The sequence below is a fragment of the Vitis riparia genome, chromosome 15, assembly GCF_004353265.1.
Source record: "Vitis riparia cultivar Riparia Gloire de Montpellier isolate 1030 chromosome 15, EGFV_Vit.rip_1.0, whole genome shotgun sequence".
In the NCBI taxonomy this organism is placed as follows: Eukaryota; Viridiplantae; Streptophyta; class Magnoliopsida; order Vitales; family Vitaceae; genus Vitis; species Vitis riparia.
Window position 1 is genome coordinate 14,101,236 of NC_048445.1, and position 27,560 is coordinate 14,128,795.

General features: G+C 33.4%; 2 protein-coding genes across 2 annotated transcripts; both read right to left on the reverse strand.

The window, feature by feature from the left end:
* Positions 1-8,801: 8,801 nt before the first annotated feature.
* Positions 8,802-11,331, reverse strand: LOC117932192 (phenylalanine ammonia-lyase-like). The gene is made up of 2 exons (XM_034853303.1): positions 10,879-11,331; positions 8,802-10,717 (listed from the first exon to the last, which is right to left on the reverse strand). Exons 1-2 carry the CDS (start codon positions 11,259-11,261, stop codon positions 8,968-8,970), a joined length of 2,133 nt encoding a protein of 710 aa, XP_034709194.1. The 5' UTR covers positions 11,262-11,331; the 3' UTR covers positions 8,802-8,967.
* Positions 11,332-19,543: 8,212 nt separating this feature from the next.
* LOC117932191 (phenylalanine ammonia-lyase-like) lies at positions 19,544-22,209 on the reverse strand. Its single transcript, XM_034853302.1, has 2 exons — positions 21,811-22,209; positions 19,544-21,444 (listed from the first exon to the last, which is right to left on the reverse strand). Exons 1-2 carry the CDS (start codon positions 22,191-22,193, stop codon positions 19,695-19,697), a joined length of 2,133 nt encoding a protein of 710 aa, XP_034709193.1. The 5' UTR covers positions 22,194-22,209; the 3' UTR covers positions 19,544-19,694.
* Between the last annotated feature and the right edge of the window lie 5,351 nt (positions 22,210-27,560).

The window sequence follows — 27,560 nt, forward strand, 5'->3', positions numbered from 1 at the left end:
AAAAATAGACAAAAGCCTAGTTTCAAAAATTAATATGTGGATGATATATGAAAAGTAAATATGAGTCATATAGGTAGTAATATCATATTTGGATGAAAGAGCAATATCATACTAATAAGTGAGTATTCGTCAAAAGTGGGGATTTCATTTAGTTTGGGAAGAAAGAGATGGGAACTAGTCTTAATCCATCTCTTGTTCAATTTGAGACAAAATGGGGATTTCATTTAGTCGTCAAAAGCCATTGGATTTGACTAAATTCCTTGTACTTCCACCTTCTTTCCAACTCAACTTTTGTATCAATCCATTCAAATATGAAAATATATTCTGCAAACAGAAACGTGTTTGGAAAATACCAAGTTAGGTGGTCCATGCTTATCAAACCACTGTGCCTTTTAATTTGTGTGAATTATAGTGTGATGAGGTACAAGTCAGCCAAAATAGTGGTGTCAGTATTGTGGCATCGACCATGCAAATTGCAAGTTCCAAAGATAAGAATCCTGTGCTTGGTGACATGTGTTTTTATGGGATTGTTAGAGAGATATGGGACCTTAATTATAACATGTTTAACATTTGTGTTTTTAAGTGTGATTGGGTTGATAGTAAGAATGGTGTCAAAGTTGATGAGCTTGGTTTTACATTAGTTGATTTGAGCAAGATAAGACATAAATAAGATCCTTTCATTTTGGCAACACAAGCCCAACAAGTATTTTATGTAGAAGATCAAGTTGATCTAAGATGATCTATTGTATTATCAAGGCCAAAAATGGAGTTGTTTCACATAGAAGGTGATGGCAACATAGCCGATAATGATATAGAGCATCACCCAGTTGTGAATGGGATGCCTAATATTAAGTCTTTTGATGAAGTTGAAGATTATGATGAAATTTGTATGTGTACTGATTGTGAGGGGATTTGGATTGAACATTAAGCTTAATATTTTTTTGTTTTTTGTTTTTGTTTTTTGGGGTTATGCTTTGTGACTACTAAGTGTATTATGTGATTTTTGAGTTATTGTTAATATACAATGTGATGCTCAACAATGTTATGTTTTTATTTTATTCTTCTCAAATATATTTTTACTATTATATACTTGCTAAGCTATTCTAAATAAATGCAATTAGTATCATATTTATATATATTGAGATTTAAGATTAATTTTCATGTATTGCAAAGTTTGTACAACAATGATTTATTCCTACTTATGAAATCATTTTGTAACTAATTTCTTTAGATTTAGTTGAGATACATTTTCAAGTGTTGTTTATTAGTGCATAATTCTTAATTATTTGGGAACTTGGGGTGAAAAGTGCAACATCTTTACAGATGTCTCAACCAAGAAGAGATAAAGAGCAGGTAACTATTAAAATATCAAGCTTTACTTTTGAATGTAAGATATATGTATGTATGTATTATGAGATTGATCATATTCTTTTGATTGTCATGTAGATGGATGGAAAGGAAGGAAAACAGAAGATTACTTCACCAAAAAGGTTCAGAAGCTCAACTGTAAAACTTGAAATTGCTAAAAAGAGAAGTGAAGGAGTGAAAATTGACATTCAATATAATGATGATGGTGAGGGAGTGGGTGAGGGATATGTATAGCTTGTATCATACTTGGGAGTGCTAGCACGAACCATGGTGCCAGTATATCATACTGATTGGAAAGTAGTGCATGTGGAATTGAAGGAGAAATTATGGGATTGTGTTAAGGTGTATGGTAATTAATTGAAATTATTTTCCTATATTTTGTGTAGACCTTATATGATTATTAAATAATCAAGATCTTCTTATAAGGTATATAGTAATGTACTGAAATTATTTTCCTATATTTTGTGTAGACCTTACATGCTTATTAAATAATCAAGATCTTATATTTCAAGGTGCTTTTTGGTTTATGAGAATAGAAAATACAACATCATATCATCAATTGGGACTAGCTTTAGGTCATTCAGGCACACATTGACGAAAAAGTATATCCTGCCTTATAAGGATAAGCCTGAGTACCTTTTGCAGCCACTAATTGAATATAATTACATTCCAATTGAAGACTGGAGAAAGTTAGTGGCTAATAGGTTGTCAACAGAGTTTCAAGTTAAATAAAAAAAAAATGAGGGCAAAATACATTTATATTCATCGAGTGAGTAGGAAAGGATATGCAGGACTTCAAGAAGAATTGGTAAATTGAATTAGTGTATTTTATTTTGTTGGAAATTAACTTTTGTAAAGTTTAATTACTTCACTTTTTTGTTTTTTGATAGATGCAAAAGGCAGGTTCAAGGAAACCTATTAATAGATGGGTCTTGTGGAAGCTAGCAAGATTGAAAAAATGTGAATATGATGATGTTACGAGGCCTGCAGCAGAAAATATTGTAAGTTGTCAAACCTATACTTAGTTTTAGTCAATTTCATTTGTTTTTTATTTTATTTAATATGACTCTTGAAGCATCTTATATTTTTTTGGAGGATGAGTTGGCAAAGGTTGTTGAGGAAGAAAAGATCACATGTGTTGGCCAAAAGGATATCCTCACTTTAGCATTGGGTACATCTGAGCATCCTGGACGGGTTAGAGAAAAAGGTGGGAAAAAAAAAAGCCCAAACAATTCTTCAACACACCAAAACCCACAAAAACTCTTAAATAAAAGGAACGTTAAGGGAGAAAGTAAAGAGCTTGGAAAAGGAGATCATTTCTTTGAAAGCTGAAAAAAAAAACCCACACCCCACTCTAAAGTGAGCAGCACAAACATAAGGAAACAATTGTTGGAACATGAAGAAATACAAGGGAAGCCTCATTATAGTGCTCATGTGGAGAACCTATCAGCAGAAGGGACTCGAAAAGCTTCTCCACTAACTCAAGTATATATGGCTTTTCCTAAGTTAAATTTATAAAAACAATATATAAAATAACTATAATGAAAGACTAACGATCATAAAATATGTTTTTATAGGTTTATAAATGCAAATTAGCTCTTGAAACTGAAGAGAACATTGTTGCATATGAAACTTATTTGCGAGATTCAAAGATTTCCATTGATGGTACTGATATATTAGTGGTCATCCTTTACCCTCTTCAACCTAATGCACTTCTTCCATTCCCACTTTCTGAAAACATTAGTACAATAAGGGAGAGTGTTGGATATGAGGTTTTGTGGCCTGTTGCATTTGTGATAAATGATGAAAATGATGAGGTGAGTAACGTTATACCCAAACTTTCAAAGTTGAGTTATATTTTTCTACACTCTTGGTTTATTTATTTTTCATTTTAATGTCATGCATCTATTTATGTGTAGGATTTTGGCAAGAGGAACAATAAAATGAAGAAGATACAAGAATCCCCAAAGAAAATCAAATATGAGAATCCAAGAGATATACAATTTTTTTCTAAAACAGTTTCAGCAATGTTGGAGGGTCAACCGGCACCCAAAGTTGACTTTCCAATCAATGTTTTTGGGATGAAATTTCAAACCTTCCTCTTGACAACTGAAATGAAGGATGTAATTTCTGCAAAAGAGTTGACATGAATTGTACATGTTTCTATATTTGGTGAGATTTTGTTGTAAATCTTTATGTTACATTCATGATATAAATAAGTAAAAGCCATTTTTTTTTTTAAGTAATTCTAAACTGGGTGATATTTCATTAGGTGGCTACATGAACATCTAGATGATATACTACATGAGAAAAATATATTTGTTCATCTAGGACTGGTGTCCAAGACTGGAACAATAGCCCCACAAATTGAAAAAAGAGTAATGATCATTGTTGATCGCCTAATTGACTCCAAATTGGCATATCTGATTTTTCTTCCGTATAACCCAAGGTAAGTTGTTAATTATAATTGTTTTTAATTTCTTAGCCTTATAAATGCTATTTATCTAAATTATATGTTAATATATTGTAGGTTTCATTAGGTTTTGGCTGTAATTAACTTCAAATCACAAACAGTCTACTATTTAGACTTGCTATTACAACAGTCATACTGAGATATAAAAGATATTGTGAACATGTAAGTCTACCATAATTTTAGTTTTCATGTCTCAAAATAAACACTAATGTAATCTTATTTTTTGTAGGGGGTTTCAAATTTTTGTATCTCAAAAGAAGAAAGGATCTAAAAAATAGCTCAAGTGGATAGTTATTGAGGTTACATTTTTTCCTTCTTCTAAACTTTTTGAAGACTTACCTACATTTAAGTTACTTTCTTGAATTAAAGTTTACTTGATTTTTGAAATGTAGAGATTCTATATGGCTTCCTCTCACATGAATATATACCTATACATATGAATTTTCTTAGCTTATAATTGTTTTTGTTATTATTTCCTATTCCTAAGTTGAGTTGAGAAGGATACCATATATGTTTGTTTCACCACCTTATGAAAATATAATCTAAATTGCTATGAATACAACATACTCATTTGTCCATTATTCCACTAGTAATGAAGTAGTGCTAAAAAAGAACAAACCCATAGTATTGACAATCCTTTACAACAATTTAGATGTATGTGTGGGTAAGAAAGCAATGGGGATTCATTTAGATAGTTTTGATCATGTTACTTAGGTGTGAGTTGTTCTTTATATCTTTCTTTTGGCCTTAGTATGTCTTATATACATCCTATATTTAGTTTGGACATTTCTTGTAAGGCACAACCTCTCTCTCTCTCTTTCTCTAGATCTCTTTAATCTAAACTCTTTACTCTTTTATCCATCTTCAATCAAATTGTTCATATGTAAAACATTTATTCCTTATAATTACTAATTGCATTTCTCTTCTATAATGTCAATCTATGGGATGTAAAAGGATGCTAATACTACATATTTCCAAATATATTATCGATAATTGCTCTTGAAGCTTGATTGATTTACCTTAATGAAGTCTTAAAAGTCATGATCTTTTTTACGGGTTATTTTCACACAGACAAAAGTTAACTATTCTTTTTTTTTTTTGAAGTTAATCACTATTCTTAATAAATATAATTAATCATTACCTTTATCTATTCCTTTTTTTGTCCATATTTCACATATACATATTATTTGACATTCTTATATTTTACCCAATTTAACCCTCCAAGTTGTAAAAATGGGAGCTTAGGGTATTATGCTAGACATGTATTGACTTAATTTAGGTGCAAATTTTACTTGAAACTAACATTATGTCATTCATTGTTTTTTAAAATTTTAAATGTGATGGATGAAAAAATTGACCAATTTATATGATGTCATATTTGATCGTGAAATTTTGTTGATATAATTTTGCTCATAGGGGCCCAAATAGTTGGATGGTGCCATGTGCAAATTTTTTGTCATGCGAGACATAATTGCAAATAGAAGTCTCCTAACATCTCAAGTTTATTTACCTATGTATTTTCATAAGTGCAAGAGAACTTATACATATATTTAATGTTTCATGTTAACATATTTTCTCTTCTCATATATTTTAGTTTGAAGGGAAAAAAACATATTCATGAGCTGAGTTAGATGAAGTGAGATCTTAATGGGTCTCATTTTTTTAGCACTCTTATCTTAGACCAAGTATAGTGGGTATGTGAATTTTATAATTTTTTAATAAAATCTCAAACATAAATTTTAATTAATGTTGCATATTTTCTCTTTGCAAGGTATAGGGTGACATTTGCAGTTGTTGCAAATTTGAGATTTCAAGATCAGACGTAAGATCTTATTGTCATGCATAGATGCTCAAGTTTTGGATACTTTTGGGTACATACCTATATCTTTTAGATGAAAGTACCAATTAATGGTTTTTTTTATTATGTATGTTTGTTGGATTCTTTTTGCATAAAATTTCGTACATGTTAATATCATTTTAATAAAATTTTAAATATAGACTTAAAGTAATGTAGTTTTTTCATCTACTTGCAAGAAGTTGAATAACATTTGTAGTAGTTGGAATTTTGAGAATACAACATCAACATAGGTTCTTGCTATCATGTATGTAAAGTTGCAATTAGTTTTTTCTTTTATTGGATATTTTTAGGTACATATCTTATCTATACTTTTTCCCTAAAAGTTCATTGCTAGATTTTTTTTAAAATGTATTTTGGTACATGTTTATATCTTTTTAATTAGTACTTTTAAATATAACATAAACTAATGTTTTTTTTTTCTTATTTGCAAGAGGTTGGGTGATATTTGCAACATTTACAATTTTTAGAGTACAAGATCATGCATGAGTTTTTATCATGTATAGCTATTAGATTTTTTGGTAAATATCTGTCATTATATATATATATATATATATATATATTTGATAAGAGTACAAGATCATGTGTAGTTGCTTGGTTGTTTGTGAATACATTTGGATATATTTGGGTACATGCTTATATCTTTTTTTTTTTTTTTGAAACATAAACATAAAGATAAAGTAATGTTGTTTTTTTTTTTTTTTTTTTTTTTACTTGCAAGAGGTTGGGTGACATTTGTAGCACTTGCAATTTTTAGAGTACACGATCATGTATAAGTTCTTGTTATCATGCATAATTATTTAATTTTTGGTTCTTTTTTAGTAAATATCTTATATATATGATAATAGTATAAGATCATGTATACTTGTTGGGTTGTTTGTGGATGCATTTCGATATATTTAGGATACATGTTCATATCTTTTTAATGAACTTTCAAACACAAACATAAAATAATGTTACTTTTTTCTTTCTTGTCTGCGGTTAGGTGACATTTGCAGAAGCTGCAATTTTTAGAGGAGAAGATCACGCATAAATTTTTGTCATCATGTACAGCTACTTAATATTTGGTTATTTTTGGGTAAATATCTATCTTTTTTTCATATATATTTGACAAGATAACAAGATTATATATAGTTGTTAGGTTGTTTGGGAATACATTTGGATACATATTTATATCATTTTATTAATCTTTCAAATATAAACATATACTAATGTTTTTTTCCTACTTGTAGAAGGTTAGGTGGCATTTGCAGCAATTACAGCACTTTTGAAGGCACAAGATCATGCATACATTATATTTATCATGTATAACTATTGGATTTTTGGGTACAGATTTGCCTTTTTTTTGGATGTATGTGATGATAATACAAGATTATGCAAGGATATTAAGTTTTTTTTTTTTTTTCAATATATTTGCCTACATGTTCATATTTTTAAAAATATATATATTTTATATATTCATGTAGTTTATCCATATAGATATATACACAATAGGTCCAATTTTTATGTAGATCATTTGGGCAACAGGTTAGGTTGTTGACATGTTCCATATGCAACCTTGATATGAAATAAAACAATTTCCTTTATATGAATAAAGAAATCTTGACATAAAAGACATTGTAGTCCTTGACATAAGAATAAAGGAACGTTAACATATTAAAATTTCAACTTTCAAAAAAAAAAAATCCTTGACATATGTGTAAATTAAATTTGAAAGCATATACAACAACATTGACATATATCATACTTAAGGTTAACATATATTGAATATAATCTTGACAAAACAATGAGTTAACCTTCACATATGTTTAACTTAACCTTGACTGACCTGGAAAAAACATTAACATATGTCATATTAATAAGATTCCTACATTGATAGAAATAAGGCCTACCTTATTTCATGCATGTTAAGGTAGCTTTTATCATTTCTTGACACTGGCATAGATAACATTTGTGAATACTGATCTACCTTAACAGATATACCTTATCTTGATAATGAAAAACTGTCAATGAAGACCTTTTTTCTTGTAATGATGGTTAATATATTTAATGCTAATAATGTATATGTCTACATATATACATAAAATGTGAAAATTTTGTCAAATGAAGCGTGGTTGGTCAATTGATGTTGGTGAGGAAATATGAGTGGGTGGTCAGGGGTGCAATTGCAATCCCACATTGACAATTGATTACACCAAAAAACTTTATTTAAGTATTGGAGTGGTGAGTGGTGGGCAGGCGTGCAGCGCACGTTGGGCTACCGAGCTGTGCTGGCTGGGGGCGTGGGCTGGGCTAGAGTGGTTTGGGCTGGGCCACTCTACCTTCTCATATAGGAATTTTGGGCCATTTTAAGAGATTTAGGGAGATAATTAAATGGCCGATATTTCTCCTGCATGTATCGTGTCGGTAACCATCGATACACCGAGATATCGGTGATATTTTGTTGATATATCTTGACATTTTCATCTCTGCCTTTAACCAAAAGGACCTTAGATGTGCATTCCACTAAAAAAGTAGAATTGTTTTTAAAACCATAATGGTGATTTCTAACCATTCTAATGTGTAGAGAGCTCAACCTAAATCTTTTCTACCATCCACCTTGGAAACATTACAAATTCCAATGATTGCATGTGAACTAAACAATTGAACTTCTCTGTTGATTTATGATGTAGGAACTATTACAAGAGAATATAGGCTATGGAATGAGTCCACCTCATGATAAAATCATTCAAATAACATATAGAGAATCTTAGGCTAGTCGATAATGACAACCTATTAATCAAAAGCAATAGCTTGGAGAGTCTAACTAGCAAAGAGATTGACTCTAAGAGAGACACATCCAAGAACCTCACCAGGAAGGTTAATGCATGGGCAAACCATTATCAATTACATTAAAAAAAAAAAAAAAATCAGTTTTTCATTATCATTGCAAGCACATTGATCCAAGATATCATTTTATTAGACAGTGCATTATATATATATATATAAAGTACAATTAAAATTTGTAAAATCTCAAGATCGAATTGTTGATATTTGTACTACAATCCTATCATTTCAACAATTGGTATCAGAGCTCAAATTGTAGTTATTTTTACCACAATCCTATTACTCCAACAAATTGGTACCATATATTTCGCAAAGCCAAAAATTAATACAAAAAAAATTTTGTATCACAGAATTGAGAGCGTGCAGACAATCTCAAGTTTTACAAACAGAGATGAAAGAAAGTTGGAAGTGAAAAGTAAAAGAGTATGTGCAAGGGTGAAATCCCCTAGCTGATTGGGAGAGGAGCACCGTTCCAAGCACTGAGACAATCCAAAAGAGGGTCGATGATCTTCCCCTCACACATTGCAGTAAACACCTTGTCAAAATCCTCCCCTGGTGACCTCACCTTTTCACCAGTCAGCAGCCCTGTTCCCAGCTCCTCCCTCACAAACTTGTACAATGGGTATGACCTGCACTCCTTGATTCGGTTCGGAATTGATGGGTTTCCACTATCCACCCCACCTCTTGCGCTCTCAACCTCTTTGGGCAAAACGGCCTTCAACTCCTCCTCGAATGCCACTATTTTTTGGAAGATTGAGGTGCTGCCATTCTTCTCATTTTCGCCATTGTTCAGTGCATGTTCCACTAGAACTTGCCTTACCTTCTGCATCAGTGGATATGTGGCGCTGCAGGGGTCATCGATGTAGGCAAATACATGTTCCCCATCCACCACTTTTAGCAAGTCCTTCTCGCAGAATCTCGATGGGTGGAGTTCTCCATTGGCTCCAGTGGTTAGAGTTTTCTTAGCTACGTGGCTTACAGTCTTCTTCACCGTGCTCTTCAAATTCTCCTCCAAATGCCTCAAATCAATGGCCTGGCAGAGTGCCACTAGGTATGTGGTAGACATGAGCTTCAAGATATCCACCGCTTCAGCTGTTTTCCGGGAGGAGATTAAGCCCAAGGAGTTCACATCTTGGTTGTGTTGCTCAGCACTTTCGACATGGTTGGTGACAGGATTGGCCAAGAACTGGAGCTCTGAACAGTAGGAAGCCATGGCAATTTCTGCTCCCTTGAAACCGTAGTCCAGACTCGGGTTTCGGCTTCCAGAGAGATTTGATGGCAGTCCATTGTTGTAGAAGTCATTGACAAGCTCTGAGAACTGGGCAAACATAAGCTTCCCAATGGCTGCAATGGCCAAGCGGGTGTTGTCCATGGAGACTCCAATTGGGGTCCCCTGGAAGTTGCCACCATGTAGAGCCTTGTTCCTGGAAACATCGATCAAGGGGTTATCATTCACAGAGTTGATCTCCCGTTCGATGGATTTAGTTGATGCTCGGATGACTTCAATCTGTGGGCCAAGCCATTGAGGTGAAGTCCTGAGAGCATATCGATCTTGCTTCGGCTTCTGCAGAGGATCCATCTCATGTAGCTTCTTAGCTTCTTTCACATAAGAGCTTCCATCTAGAATGTGCTCCATAATGGCTGCAGCCTCGATTTGGCCAGGGTGGTGCTTCAATTTGTGAGTCAAGTGGTCAGTGAATTCGGGCTTCCCCTGCATCACTTCAGCAAAAACAGCCGATAAAACTTCAGACAAAACTGCCAGCACATTGGTCTCAAAAAGCACCATAGAGGCCAAGCCAGAGCCAACTGCAGTGCCATTAACAAGAGCCAGGCCTTCCTTAGGCTGCAACTCAAAAAATCCCGACTCGATCCCAGCCATTTTAAAGGCCGCTTCGGCATTGACAACTTCACCGGAAGGTCCGACAGCTTTGGAATTAGGCCTGCCGGTGAGAAGACCAGCGATGTAGGAGAGAGGAACCAGGTCTCCGGAGGCAGTGACGGTGCCACGCAGAGGCAAGCATGGAGTGATGTTGTGATTGAGGAGCTTGGTGATTGCTTCCAGAATCTCAAATCTGATGCCGGAGTAGCCTTGGAGGAGGGTGTTGATCCTCACGAGCATGGCGGCTCTTGTTGCTGAGTGAGGCAGTGTGTGGCATGACTCTCTTCCGTTCCCAAATATCCCAGCATTCAAGAACCTGTATAGGAAATATCAATCATCAACAACCCAGCACATCACCAACCAATTCAAGATTTCAAAAGTGATTTTTTCACTTTTCAAAAGTGATTCAAACTACTAATATTTTTCCAAAAGTGCTTTTATGAAGTATTTTCTAAAACCACTGTAAAGTAATTTTACCTGATGAGCTCCTTCTGCAGGGCACCACCTTGTTTGGTTCTCCTATGTGAAGTGGCACCAAACCCAGTGGTGACACCATAGCTGTCGGTGCCTTTGCTCATGCTCTCCATCACCCATTCACTGCTCGCGTTCACGCCCGCTCTCGCCGTCTCCGACAACTCCACACCCACATCCCCCTCCCGCCCGGCGATAGCCGCCACCTGCGATATGGTAAGCGTCTCACCACCGAGCCGAACAACCGGCTTCCGGTACTCCGCCACCATGCGCTTCACTTCATCCAAATGGCTTCCCTTCAACGTCTCCGCAGCCATTCCCCAGTTCAGCGGATCACTCACGCAGAAACTCTCCACCTTGTTGCTTCCATGGCAGTTCGTTGCATCCATATCTTAGAATCCCCACAAAGAAACAACTTCAACCGAGAAGGAGAGAGAGAGAGAGAGAGAGGAACTAGACAGTAGTGCTCTGAACTTACTAAGGTGTATGGTGAATGAAGCTTCTACTTATATAGAATTTTTCAGCCCTGCAGTCTTTGAAATCCCACAGGGTCACTGGTAGGTGGGCTGGATGGCGAACTGGCTTCATGTGGCTTGTTGAAAACCAATCCAGACCCTTGATCTGTCTACGCCAAAGGCTCAGATGCTGCAACGTGACGTGGAATCCACGTGTGGATATAGGGATGCAGCCCGGGTGTTTCTTACTGGTCAAAACCCAAGACAAATGTGGTGTGCGGTCAAAGGGTTGGTGGGGTGTGGGAGTTGTTAGCCTGCTTAATGTAATTTCAATTCCTTGATTAAAAAATAACGAAAGTAAAATCATTTGACCATGTGCACTGCCTAAAAGAAGTTAAAAATCGGTTTTAAGTCTTTATAGAAATAGAAATTTGTTTTCAAAATTTTAGTTTATTATGTGGTAGTTGTTTTTCATTTCTAATTTTTAAAAACAAAGAAAAATGAAGAATAATTTTTAAAGAATAAGTAAAAATTATTTTCATCACATTTTAAAAATAAATTAAAAATAGACGAAAACCTAATTTCAAAAATTAATATGTGGATATGAGTTTTACTACCATTCATAAAATATAGGTGAGACTTTTTCATATGATATATATGAGTTTTATTTATTAAATTGGTTTTGTAACTGATCAAACAAGCATGCCTTCCTCCCACAATATTATATTAATAGGTGAGTACTTAATCCATCTCTTGTTCAATTAGTCGTCCAAAGCCAATTGGATTTGACTAAATTCCTTGTACTTTCACTTTCTCTCTGACTCAAATTTTGTATCAATCCATTCAAATATGAAACCGGTATGCCTTTGAATGTGTGTGAATTCTAAGCCTTTGATAAAAGTAAAATCAAGATATAAATAAATAAAATTATTATAAACGAAATAAAACTATAACACACAAAGAAGTACATATAATATGAATATGAAAGTTTTTAAAATCCATTTGAAAATGACTTTGAGATGATTAGAAAGTACAACATTTTTTTAACTAATATTTTGATGTAAATAAAATCAAATGCTTTGAGAATACAATTTTTAAAAATTGAATTTGAAATTCCCTATTTAACAAGTGATTGTTCTAAACAGACTTCAAAGGGCCTTTTAAATTTTTAGTAGTGGATCTCAAAACTTTGCAAAATATCTTTATTTTGTCTAAATAGGAAAAACACTTTCAAACATTTAGAAATTACTTTCAACATATAAAAATTGAACAATTTTTTATAACTTTTTGGTTGGCTGAAAGGGCTTCTATTTTTACGTTTGCCACCTCAGCTCATGCTTAAAGTTATCACCTACCTATTATGATTTTTTTTTTTTTTTCTTTCTACGCTCCACACTTCTTGTAGTTTGTTTCCAATGGTGACTTGTTGATCCATCAAAGATATGTATTGCAAATAGAGATGGGTTGGAGGTGTGTCATCACATCTCGACCCCACCCCAATTATATGAGTCAGTTCTTGTCCCCGCGTTTGAGAATACTTAAAACAAGACTAGACAAAGACAAGGTAGGTAGGGAAATTTCCCCCTTCCCATCTTGTTAATTTCCTTTTTTTTTTTTAATTTATACTAAAAATAAGGATAATTTATAAATAAATGTTATAGTTTTATAATTTATGTTTATGAGAAATATTTTTTTTTTTGTACTAAAAAGAGAAAAAAAAAAAAAAAGTACTATTGACATCAAAATCCACAGGAGTGTTTGAGTGAATAAGTTGATTCTCCAATTTTATTTCATCATCAATGTTAATATTTACCTATAAATAATTTTATCACATTTCCTTTGTAACATTCATTGTGTTTCTTTCAACATCCCAACTAAATCTTGTTTATTTTAATAACTCACTAAACTTACAATGTTAAATGTCAAATCTATTAAATTTCTGCTTAACTTGTCCCATGGAGTAGTTTCAATTTTTTTTTTTTTTTTTTTGTCACATCTTCATGGATTTTAGTCCCTTTTTTTTTTTTATAAATATTCCACCTCTCATATTTCCCTCATTTATTTCCTCTACCATGCTATGTATGAAAATTTTTGCATAATAGAACTCCATAAAGTTGTATCATCCACATCCATTAATTCATTAGATGTTGCTCGTGTAAATTGAACCATTAGATGTTCTCGTGTAAGAAAGAAAATTAATGATGCATATAAATACAATTCATGCACAAACCGTAAAAAAACTCTAACTGAATCTTCAAAGCATTTGAAAAGTACATTGAACAAACCAAATTCAACCATTATAAAAGCACAATAGGAGATTTTGTCATCAACTCAAACTTGTCTAGACTTTGCCTATATTCTTTAGCCATGCTTGTTGCCCAAATTAATGGTTCCTTGTTCCATACCCTATTACTTATACCACCATGGAAAACTCCTATTTCTTTATTTCCATTTCCCTCTTAAAATTTTAACCCATTTGGCCTTTGAAGATGCGTGACACACCCTTTATATAAAATAATTAAATCTTAACTATGTATGATAACTAATTTTGGAGAAGAGAAAGGAACTTCATGATTTTGGCATTAACCAATGACTATAAATAGAAATTCAGCCCTCCAATATTCTAATTACTACCATTGTCTTGCATTCTAGCTAACCCATCCCCACACCCACACCCATTCCCACCCCACCACTGCTTTACTACAATATTTCTCTTTTTTGAAATCTAAAGATATAAAATGCCTTTTAGACAAAAAAAAAAAAAAAAATTGGGATAAGACCATAGGTCCCTAGAACTATATAACCTCAATTGAATAGCCATATTCATCCATACCCATGATAAAGAGCCATGCATATACCCTTAAAATAACATTCGAAGGTATGTAACTCAAGAGCACAAAAATATAATTTTTTGAGGGATTAAAAGAGTAAATCAATGAGTAATACAAGTTAAAATAGTTTTGTATTTTACATTCATCTCATAATATTTATTTCTTTAATTTATTCTAATGAGTTAAATATTGTCTTTACTCGTGACATCAACTAAATCTAGTTTGACTATCTACCCACCATATAAATATACATAACACCATAAATAATAGGGAGTGAAGCTACCTAAAATCAGCTCACCCAAAAATAGGTACCATGGCAACGACCTACCTCAAGGTCTGATAAACTAATAGACTTGACCCTTAAAAAAAAAGGTAGTGAAAAAGGTAGTCAACCCATGTGCTAACCCCTGAAAAAGTTTGACTCATGATAGAACACCCTAACTATATAAACCCCAAAATGTATGGCAAATGGAGGTCTTCCTCCTCCACAAAAAATCACTCTCTACATTTACCAAATGACAAAAATCCTTCTTTGTGTTTGCCAATTTGATGAATAAAAATTATTTCATGAAGATTTTGAGCATGTTCATTGGTGCCATCTATGGGAAAGTCTAAGCCTTCGCTACTTAGTTAGAACAACAATTCATCGTGAAGGATAAAAAATAAAGTTAAATCATTCCAAGGGAGTTTTCTTTTATTTCCTTTCTTTTTGTAATCTTTTCTTCAATCATTTTTATCTTGTGTGATATTCAAAAGAATATTAGCTTTGAAATTTTAGAAATATGGGATTGAAGAAAAGCAAATATGGATCGGAATAGTACTCTTCTTTGTTTCACGCCAAGAGAGTAATTCTTGAATACGATAATACTTATGAGAAGATATGTCTACCTAAAACCTATAGCCTTAGGATCCATGACCTAAGCCCTACATGCTATGACTTAGACCTCATTGTTCCCAGACATACCTAATAATATTTGTAAAGTAAGAGAAGCAAGTTTGAAAATTGGAGCCTATCGATTCAACAACTACTACACATTGGAAAATGGTCAGTGACCTAGTTACAAGCCCATGGTATAAAAAACAAGACAATCTCCATCTAGGGTAACCAAACAATTTTTATCTCAGGTAACCATAGGTACCTCATTCTCAAAGATGAGAAAATCAAGTCAACCTACACCTACCACTAGGACATCCTTCCTAATCATAGTTGACAACTAAACCTCTATCAAAATGATCACTTAAGATATGTTGCATTTTACTCAACCTATTCAAGAGTATAAGAGTTTTTTTATCAGGTGAAACTTGCTTATGGTTTTACGCTCAGTCAAAGGCAATCATACGAAATTAAGAGGCTATAAAAGTCACTAACAACATATGGTGGACAAACATGCTTCCAAGCACCTTAGGTGTTCATAAATAAGATGCACCTTAAAAGGCTACTGATCGGTTGCTTTTTCGTCGTTTATTGGATCAAAACAAAATTTATAACCTAATTCACTATTCTAGAGTAGCTTGTACCCGATCAAAAAGTGGTTTTAGTACAAACTACTATAGTATAGTGGTTTGTAGGTGTCCTCCACTATGATGGATTATTCTTCGTAACTAAGGCTTGAATGAGATGAGAAGAAATGATTGTGATCAAGTGAAATTGATTTGAAAATTTATGGTGAAAAATCAATTTAACAATGGTCTCAAATTGAGAGGAGAAATGAAATGTAAAATGGAAGAAAATTAATAGGAAATGAAACTCTTAGAGTTAGGATTTTCTAGAAAACAATTTCCATGGTGAATAGATGTTGAGATCTAATTTTCATCAAGTTAGATTGAAAACCTAAATTCTCATCTAAACCGATTTTGAATGTAGTTTTAAGTCTAGATCTAATTTCTCTTCAAATTAAGTTATTTAATCCAAGTGATCAATTCAAATCATATATCCAATTCATCTTAAATTATATTCCAATGATTCACACAATGCAACTATTCAATCTCATCAAATCTAGCTTTAAGAATTTAATGAATCTACCTAGTTTGCATTGTAGCAATCATTCAAGACAATTTGAAGAGAAAAATCCCTAAAATTCAATTAATCAATCAATTGGATCAAATTACCTATGTAATTCAAGCTCATTTCTCTAATTCACCATAGATATTGCCTCTAAATCCTCATTCATCTTAGAAAAATGAGATTTAACCACTCATGCTAGGAGATTTAGTTTCACAAGGCATGTTTGGCTAGCGAGAAAATGAAGGAAAATAGAGAATTCTATTGAGAAAGAAAATCTGAAAAATTCTACAATTAGAAATCTAAAAAAAAAAGTTCTTTTATGAGAAAATCAAGTTTTTATTTATAGGTCAAGGTCAAGTGGACACTTGGCATCATCTAAGAGGTCTTTTGGAAGCTTCTTCATCAAGCAATCTGGAGTTTAATAATAAAATGGCCATTTCGCAAGAAATCAAGCAATTTCGCATGATTATGCAAAATAAAAAATGTAACAACAACAATTTACATCTTCTTGAAACATTTCGCATGACTATGTGAAATTTTCTCATAATCATGCGAAATCAGCTTTGAAATTCCCCTTGGCTTGCAACACAAATCCACCTTCTGGTCCATTTTGCATAGTCATGCGAAATTTTTGCATAATCATGCGAAATGGAAATATTTAATTTTTAAACTCTTTGTTGTCATTTCTTTCATTTCTTTAGTTTGAATCCACATCCAAATCAGCTCCAAACATTGGTCCAAGTGCATTGAGTCTTCCTCATCATCCACATTATTTGCCCTCCTCAATTCCATTTCTCTTTGGTCACTCAATGCTTCAAAAATCACCTTGAAATATCTCCAAAACTTCATAAAAACCATTAGTATCTCTTGCAAGGGCAACAATGTATTACTTGGGCATATTATGCATAATTACTACTCAAAAGGTATGGAATTCATGAGAATTATTATTTAAAATGTGTTGTTTTTAAGTCGTAATCAGTCATCTAACTTACTCAACCTCTATGAAAAATATCAGAAAACACAAGAATGATCTCAATGTTAACTCACATATATATCAGCTAAATTGAAGGACATCTTATCACCCAAGTAAGTGATCAGTTGAAGTTCAAATAAGTCTTCTCTAATACACATATTTTATTATCTCTAGCTCATTTATTCTCTTTTGAAAAGGAAAACAATAAAACTTACATTTCACGAGTTAAGAAAACCTTCCAATTGAAAACCTAAAGCTTAGTTAGTCTCAAGGAAAAAGGCCTTACTGATAGTCTAGTAAGGAGTAAATGGTCAAGGTGAACAACAAAAAAAAATCTGAAGGTATCTCTACTAAGAACCCTAAAGAAAACTAGCATTAATCCTTATAATTCAAGACATCCCTTTGTTAAAATACCCTATATGGTTGTATGTGAAAGTTATCTTGGTGCAAAATTGGTTCCTCACTCTTTTGGAAACGAATCATCTTTGTGCTAAGGCTACCCTTGCATCATTGGGTACAGGTTGCATTTATACATATCAAGTCAAATTTTACCTTCAAGTATGGGTCAACTTTGCACTAGAATAACTTCTATATATGAGCATGGATCATCCCTATGGAAAAACCTTTTACCAATGATGAAAATATCGGTAATCACAGATATATCAGTATTTCGATTTTATGGATATATCAAATCTATTGGAGATATATCGGTGGATATTTTGAAGAAAAAAAATATCAATGGGATTAAAATTCGTGAAAATTCATGAAAATATTAGAAAAACCTTGTAAAAATGTAATTAAAAGTATAATAGACATTTTAAAATTGTTTTGTTAAAAAATTTGATATATGTATATTATGATTTATCATATTTGATGATAATATCATATACATTAATAAAAAAATATGAATTTTATAAGTGTATATTTCTTATTAAGTTACATTAAATACTATTTCATAATAATATTATGATATTTAATTATAACATGTCTAATTTAAAATATATTTAATATTAAAATTATGATATATTTAATTCAATTATATTAAATAATATAAAATAAATTATGATATATGCATAGTTGTGATATTTAACAATAATGTTTATAATTTGAAAACATACTTTATGCATTATCATTTAATTTGGATGTATTTAATGACATAAAAATAAATAATAATAATTTGTATAAGTATTTTTTATTTTAAAATTTTGATAATTTTATTTAAAAAAATTATATTTATTTTATATATAATTATTATATAAAAGTCACAATCACAAAAAAACAATTTTATTATGTTTAATTTATAATATATTCATATAATTTATAATATTTGTTTGTATATATGGTTAATATATTTAATGCCAATAATGTACATATCTACATATATACATAAAATGTGAACATTTTGTCAAATAAAGCATGGTTGGTCGGCTGGTGTTGGTGAGGAAATATGAGCGGGTGGTCAGGGGTGCAATTGCAATCCCACATTGACAATTGATTACACCAAAAAACTTTATTTAAGTATTGGAGTGGTGAGTGGTGGGTAGGCGTGCAACGCACGTTGGGCTGTCAAGCTATGCTGGTTGGGGGCGTGGGCTGGGCTGGAGTGGTTTGGGCTGGGCCACTCTACCTTCTCGTATAGGAATTTTTGGTCATTTTAAGAGATTTGGGGAGAGAATTAAATGGCCGATATTTCTCCTACATGTATCGTGTCGGTAACCATCGATATATCGATGATATTTTGTCGATATATCTCGATGTTTTCATCCCTGCCTTTAACCAAAAGGTCCTTAGATGTGCATTCCAATAAACAAGTAGAACTGTTTTTAAAACCATAATGGGGATTTCTAACCACTCTAGTATGTAGAGAGCTCTACTTGAATCTTTTCTACCATCCACCTTGGAAACATTACAAATTCCAATGATTGCATGTGAACCAAACAATTGAACTTGTCTGTTGATTTACAATATAGAAACTATTACACAAGAAGATAGACTATGGAATGAGTCCACCTCATGATAAAATCATTAAAATAACATATAGAGAATCTTAGGCTAGTCGATAATGACAACTTATTAATCAAAACCAATAGGTTGGAGAGTCTAGCTAGCAAAGATATTGACTCTAAGAGAGACACATCCAAGAACCACACTTGTGAAGGTTAATGCAAGGGCAGACCTTTATCAATTACATTAATTAAAAAAATTAATTTTTCATGATTGAAGCAAGCACATTGATACAAGATATCATTCTATTAAAGAGTGTGTTATAAGGAAAGAAGTATAATTAAAATTTGTAAAATATCAAGATTGAATTGTTGATATTTGTACTACAATCCTATCATTTCAACAATTGGTATCAGAGCTCAAATTGTAGTTATATTTACCACAATCCTATAACTCCAACAAATTGGTATCAAATAATTCGCATAGCCAAGAATTAATACAAAAAAAATTGTATCACAAAATTGAAAGCGTGCAGACAATCTCAAGTTTTACAAACAGAGATGAAAGAAAGTTGGAAGTGAAAAGTAAAAGAGTATGTGCAAGGGTGAAATCTCCTAGCAGATTGGGAGAGGAGCACCGTTCCAAGCACTGAGACAATCCAGAAGAGGGTCAATGATCTTCCCCTCACACATTGCAGTAAACACCTTGTCAAAATCCTCCCCTGGTGACCTCACCTTTTCACCAGTCAGCAGCCCTGTTCCCAGCTCCTCCCTCACAAACTTGTACAATGGGTATGACCTGCACTCCTTGATTCGGTTCGGAATTGATGGGTTTCCACTCTCCACCCCACCTCTTGCGCTCTCAACCTCTTTGGGCAAAACGGCCTTCAACTCCTCCTCGAATGCCACTATTTTTTGGAAGATTGAGGTGCTGCCATTCTTCTCATTTTCGCCATTATTCAGCGCATGTTCCACCAGAACTTGCCTTACCTTCTGCATCAGTGGATATGTGGCGCTGCAGGGGTCATCGATGTAGGCAAATACATGTTCCCCATCCACCACTTTTAGCAAGTCCTTCTCGCAGAATCTCGATGGGTGGAGTTCTCCATTGGCTCCAGTGGTTAGAGTTTTCTTAGCTACGTGGCTTACAGTCTTCTTCACCGTGCTCTTCAAATTCTCCTCCAAATGCCTCAAATCAATGGCCTGGCAGAGTGCCACTAGGTATGTGGTAGACATGAGCTTCAAGATATCCACCGCTTCAGCTGTTTTCCGGGAGGAGATTAAGCCCAAGGAGTTCACATCTTGGTTGTGTTGCTCAGCACTTTCGACATGGTTGGTGACAGGATTGGCCAAGAACTGGAGCTCTGAACAGTAGGAGGCCATGGCAATTTCTGCTCCCTTGAAACCATAGTCCAGACTCGGGTTTCGGCTTCCAGAGAGATTTGATGGCAGTCCATTGTTGTAGAAGTCATTGACAAGCTCTGAGAACTGGGCAAACATAAGCTTCCCAATGGCTCCAATGGCCAAGCGGGTGTTGTCCATGGAGACTCCAATTGGGGTCCCCTGGAAGTTGCCACCATGTAGAGCCTTGTTCCTGGAAACATCGATCAAGGGGTTATCATTCACAGAGTTGATCTCCCGTTCGATGGATTTAGTTGATGCTCGGATGACTTCAATCTGTGGGCCAAGCCATTGAGGTGAAGTCCTGAGAGCATATCGATCTTGCTTCGGCTTCTGCAGAGGATCCATCTCATGTAGCTTCTTAGCTTCTTTCACATAAGAGCTTCCGTCGAGAATGTGCTCCATAATGGCTGCAGCCTCGATTTGGCCAGGGTGGTGCTTCAATTTGTGAGTCAAGTGGTCAGTGAATTCGGGCTTCCCCTGCATCACTTCAGCAAAAATAGCCGATAAAACTTCAGACAAAACTGCCAGCACATTGGTCTCAAAAAGCACCATAGAGGCCAAGCCAGAGCCAACTGCAGTGCCATTAACAAGAGCCAGGCCTTCCTTAGGCTGCAACTCAAAAAATCCCGACTCGATCCCAGCCATTTTAAAGGCCTCTTCGGCATTGACAACTTCACCGGAAGGTCCGACAGCTTTGGAATTAGGCCTGCCGGTGAGAAGACCAGCGATGTAGGAGAGAGGAACCAGGTCTCCGGAGGCAGTGACGGTGCCACGCAGAGGCAAGCATGGAGTGATGTTGTGATTGAGGAGCTTGGTGATTGCTTCCAGAATCTCAAATCTGATGCCGGAGTAGCCTTGGAGGAGGGTGTTGATCCTCACGAGCATGGCGGCTCTTGTTGCTGAGTGAGGCAGTGTGTGGCATGACTCTGTTCCGTTCCCAAATATCCCAGCATTCAAGAACCTGTATCAAGCATCAACAACCCAGCACATCACCAACCAATTCAAGTTTTCAAATCAAAACAACTGTTTTAGATAATAGAAAGTAACCAAAAAGGACTGGATTCATTAAGAGAGATGAATAAGTTAACACGTCAAAGTTGACTGGTGGCATTTAACTCACGTATCTTAACACCGAGTTTTAAAAGCGCTTTTAAGTATTTTTTTGAAATTAAAAAAAAAAAAACTCCTAAAACATCGGCTATCAAGTATTCCTTTGCGAAATATTAAATGTAATTTTTTCACTTTTGAAAAGTGATTCAAACTACTAATATTTTTCCAAAAGTGCTTTTAGGAAGTATTTTCTAAAACCATTGTAAAGTAATTTTACCTGATGAGCTCCTTCTGAAGGGCACCACCTTGTTTGGTTCTCCTATGTGAAGTGGCACCAAACCCAGTGGTGACACCATAGCTGTCGGTGCCTTTGCTCATGCTCTCCATCACCCACTCACTGCTCGCGTTCACGCCCGCTCTCGCCGTCTCCGACAACTCCACACCCACATCCCCCTCCCGCCCAGCGATTGCCGCCACCTGCGATATCGTAAGCGTCTCACCACCGAGCCGAACAACCGGCTTCCGGTACTCCGCCACCATGCGCTTCACTTCATCCAAATGGCTTCCCTTCAACGTCTCCGCAGCCATTCCCCAGTTCAGCGGATCACTCACGCAGAAACTCTCCACCTTATTGCTTCCATGGCCGTTCGTTGCATCCATATCTTAGAATCCCCACAAAGAAACAACTTCAACCGAGAAGGAGAGAGAGAGAGAGAGAGAGAGGAACTAGACAGTAGTGCTCTGAACTTACTAAGGTGTATGGTGAATGAAGCTTCTACTTATATAGAACTTTTCAGCCCTGCAGTCTTTGAAATCCCACAGGGTAACTGGTAGGTGGGCTTGTTGAAAACCAATCCAGACCCTTAATCTGTCTACGCCAAAGGCTCAGATGCTGCAACGTGACGTGGAATCCACGTGTGGATATAGGGATGGAGCCCGGGTGTTTCTTACTGGTCAAAACCTAAGACAAATGTGGTGTGCGGTCAAAGGGTTGGTGGGGTGTGGGAGTTGTTAGCCTGCTTAATGTAATTTCAATTCCTTGATTAAAAAATAACGAAAGTAAAATCATTTGACCATGTGCACTGCCTAAAAGAAGTTAAAAATCGGTTTTCAGTCTTTATAGAAATAGAAATTTGTTTTCAAAATTTTAGTATTTTATTTGATAGTTGTTTTTTATTTCTAATTTTTAAAAACAAAGAAAAATGAGGAATACTTTTTAAAGAATAAATAAAAATTATTTTCATCAAAATTTAAAAATAAACTAAAAATAGACGAAAATCTAGTTTCAAAAATTGATATGTGGATGATATATGGAAAGTAAATATGAGTCATATGAGTTTTACTACCATTCATAAAATATAGGCTAGACTTTTTCATATGATTTTTATTTATTAAATCATATGATTTGTTTCTTTAATTTTTAATGAAAAATTATTTGACTAAGTATAAATAAAAGATTGGTTTTTGTAACTAATCAAACAAGCATGCCTTCCTCCCACAAATTTGACTAATTGAATTTGGATGAAAGAGCAATATCATATTAATAAGTGAGTATTTGGTGCAGGGTGGCAACATCTGTTGCAAAAATAGTTTGGGAAGAATAGATGGGAACCGGTCTTAATCCATCTCATATATATTTGCAGGCTAAGCAGACCGCGTTTCTTGTTATTTGCGTATGCTGCTGCTCTTCTGCCTTTTTGTCCATATCTTGATTTGAACCTAGAAGCCGAAAATCACGCCAAATAGCCAACAGCCTGCCGGCGGCTTCGACGTGGGGTGTTGCCCTCCAAGTGTTTGTCAATAGAGCCGCCGGCCCTTCAACAGCATGGCTCGCCACTTTGTTGTGTGAGCTTCATCAGTGTCAGAAACTAAACAAGTGTCTCCATGCATGCATGCATGTTTCATAAGGAGACTAGGAAGAGTTATAATAATTTATAATTAAAAAAAATTAAAATAATTTTAAGTAGGCTTAAAGTCAATTTAGTAATGATTATTAATAACGTTTTTAATTTTTTTAATACTATAAAATTTTTATCTTTTAAATATTAAAAACATTAAAAAAAAAAATTCCAAAATTACTCTCAAACACTCTCCTAATTTAGATGGAATTTGTGGGTAGATTCAAGATTCAATCACTTGAATTAAAATGGGTTACGAAATCGTTGGAGATCACATTTTGTAACACGTGGCTACCACGTGCCACTTTCTGATTTCCCGACCTCCCTCATAAAAATAGAATTTGGTTCAATTTGAGACAAAATGGGGATTTCATTTAGTCGTCAAAAGCCATTGGATTTGACTAAATTCCTTGTACTTCCACCTTCTCTCCAACTCAACTTTTGTATCAATCCATTCAAATATGAAAATATAATTCTGCAAACAGAAACGTGTTTGGAAAATATATTCTGCAAACAGGCTTATCAAACCACTGTGCCTTTTAATTTGTGTGAATTATAGCCTTTGATAAGAGTAAAATCAAGATATAAATAAATAAAATTATTATAAAAACTTGGGTAGAAAACTATAAAACACAAAGATGTACATATAGTATGAATATGAAAGTTTTTAAAATCCATTTGAAAATGACTTTGAGATGATTAGAAATTATAAACTTAAGGTTGTATTGATAGGCAAGAACAGTGAACAAACTTCACCAATTATATAAAAAAAAATTTCCTTTTCCAGAAAACCCACCAAAAAGCACCCATAACCACCAAGCTTGAAACAAAAACTCTTTTAATTCAATTGATTTACCCTAAAGTCCACAACAATTAATATCTAAAACAAGAGTTGAACACTTGTTGCATGTCGGATTCCCCACGGTGAGTTCTGATGGAGTTGACAACGAGTTCTACATGATGAGCCAAAAAAGGTTTGGGTGGGGCCATCCCCGCCACCTCTTCACAAATCATTTGTTGCATATTGAAACTGCGATGGTGTTCAGTTTGAAGGAAAGAAGAAGACGACATCACAGTGAGGCTGGGTGGTGCTAATCAAAATGTGCATGTGCGGAGGGATAAGGAGGGAGAATTAGTGGATGGGAAGCATGGATAGCTATTCATTATGACATATGGGTTTTGGGTAGCCCAAAGCATGGGCTGTGGCAGAAGAAAGACGTTTTATGTCTAATGAAGGTGGTAGTGATAGGTTTTTTTGATTGCCTAAAAAATAGGTTGTTGTAGGGTATGGCATGGTTTGAAGTACTTGTCTTAAGCAACTAAAATTTAGCTTTAAAGAGAGAGTGGTATGGCTCATGGGTTAAAATACGTTTTAAACCATCTAAAATATGAGCAGTAGCAACAAAGCACTTGATGGGTGAGAGAAATGGGAAGCTAGGCTAACGACCTATGGAGACTATTGATGAACGGTTGGGTTAGTTTAAGGTGTGTTTGATATGTTTTAAATTATATGAAAGCTAAGTATAAATATTTCATAAAATCATACAAATTGCATATTTGTTTTTGATTTAGAAAATTAATTTATTTTATGTTTTGATGTGTGAATTTTAATATCATATATACTTTATTTATGATTCATGATATCTAAAAATAATAATTATTTTGGCATGTTTATTATAAAAAAAATAACACATTTTGTTTTATATTTTAAGACATGAATTAGATAACCAAAATAAACTCATTTTAATTTTGTTTTTGGTTCATAAAGTATTAAAAAGAGAATTGCTTTGATATATTAATAAACTCAAATCTTTATTTTGATTTAGGATTCCTGTGATGTTAAAAAATAAAATTATTTTGTCACAAAATAAAGCTTTGACTATATATTTAATAACCTTAACATATTATTTCTCAATTTAATCATCCAATATATTGATTAATACCTCAATTTCTATAATTTATAAGATAAAGTTAACAAAAAAAACTTGAATCTTATTAAATCATTCTTTAAAAAAAAAAAAAAAAAAAACTCATTCCAATTCATTATCAAAACCTTATTGTATTTTATATTTTTAAAGAATATGATATCAATTATTATATTATTTTAAAACATGAATTTATTTGTAAGAATTAAGGTTTTAGAATTCTAAACAAACCTAAATATGTTGTAAATCAATAAATAAATAAAAACAAAGTCCTGAACTAATAATTAAGGGTCGCTACACACGAAATAGGGATCCACTTAGTCTCTCCAAAATATCTAATTGAAAATCCAAAACTAGTGATCGATATAGTCTTAGTGGACATCAATTAATAAGAGCTAAAAACAACTGAAAAAATGACCACAATTGCACACTAAAGCATCAAAGGATGTAGGAGGACAATTCTATATGAAATGTGTCAAGATAACAAAATAGAGGGTTTATAATATTCTAAGAAAAAAAACACGATACCATATACATAATCACTTTGTAAAAAATGTTTTCATTAGGATTATAATTGAAATGTTAATATAGAAATTAACTAAGATGTAGAAATTCATTATGTTTCTTATATATTATTGTATTTGGATGTCATATTAAATTATAAATAAGAATTCATTAGAAAACAAATATAACTCATGTTTAACTAACTATCAAATGAAAACTAGATGGAGCAAAATATAATTTTAAAGTATTGTGTTTTCCTTTGCTTGTATTTTATACTTTTTAATTTATTTAATCTTTTCATTTAAAAAAATGGCAAAAAAATTTGCTCTTAAGAAGCTCCCTATATTGTTAATGAGAAAACAATTATTTGATAATGTTGTTAATTTCTAAAAATAATATTTAGTTTTTAAAAATGAAACTATAGTTTGAATGGTGGTACTATTACAAAATATTGTTATGATTGACTAAGTTGTCTTACCTCATAAAACAAAAGATTCTCTCCCCAACTACAAAATGTCTATTTTGAGATTACTTTATTTTATTTTATTTTTCTTATTTTCTCTTCTTCTAAGCTTTCTTTTTGTTTTATGATTCTATAAGCATAATATGTGTTTGTCTTTATATTTATTATAATAATTATAAGAGATGGATGAATGCACCTCCCTATTTCAATTTTAATTTTGGATGTTTACTGGTCAAATTGTAATACCATTATATATATATATATATATTATTTCAATTCTGCAAAGTATAGTGATCTTTCTCATTGGCCATTTAAATAAAAAAAAAAGGATTAATACAATAAGCTTTAAAATTTCATTTCCATCTTGAATTTCTTGAATAAAAGATTTTATTAAGAAAATTAGAGATAATGTATTAAGAAAATTAGGGGAACGAAAATGGACGAATATGAAATTTGAAAAAAAAATGTTATATTAAAACTTCATCAGTCCTTTTCTACTATGTTATGTAATCTAGATTATAATATATGTTATATTAAAAAATGTTATTTTTTTAAAATATCCCATTATTCCAACTGGTGGTCTTGGTAATGAGATACTAAATGAGTATACGTTTACTCAATTCCAAAACTCCAAGAAGCATGACAAAGAGGCCATTGAAAAATATTGGACATGTTATCCGGCATCCTGCAAGTGTAAAGGCAATGTTAGAGGTTAGATGGGAAGTGGAGGACTATTTTAATTCATTTAGTGGAGTCACGTCATCAACATCCTAACTATCAAGTGCTTAAATGTTGTAGGTTAGATGGGAAGTGGAGGACTACTTATAGGCTATAGGATAGTGGAGAAGTGGAGAAAGGTCATATCCCCAATCATCATCCCTAAATTGTTAGCTACTTATAGCATGTCAAAGTATTGAACATTACCACCCGATCGGTGGAGAAATAAATTAAAAAGCGGGAAAAAAATTCCATAAAAATGTGCTGAGTGGGAAACAAAAATCCATAAAACCTTTGTTGCTATATATTTAAACGTTTTTTATTTATATAATTAAAACCAAAGACAAAAATATCAATAATTACGGATATATCGGCATTTCGATTTTAGGGATATATCGGAAATATAAGATAAATATCAATGAATATTTTTTCACAAATATCGGTGGAGCGAAAATTATTTAACATTCATAGGAATGCTTGGAAAAACTGTAAAAATGATAAAATAAGCAAGAATACACAT

Coding starts and splice junctions, on each gene's coding strand:
- LOC117932192 (XM_034853303.1), bottom strand. CDS start 11,261: ATGGATGCAACGAACTGCCATGGAAGCAACAAGGTGGAGAGTTTCTGC. Junction 10,718..10,878: donor CTGCAGAAGGAGCTCATCAG/GTAAAATTACTT, acceptor TTTCCTATACAG/GTTCTTGAATGCTGGGATAT.
- LOC117932191 (XM_034853302.1), bottom strand. CDS start 22,193: ATGGATGCAACGAACGGCCATGGAAGCAATAAGGTGGAGAGTTTCTGC. Junction 21,445..21,810: donor CTTCAGAAGGAGCTCATCAG/GTAAAATTACTT, acceptor TGCTTGATACAG/GTTCTTGAATGCTGGGATAT.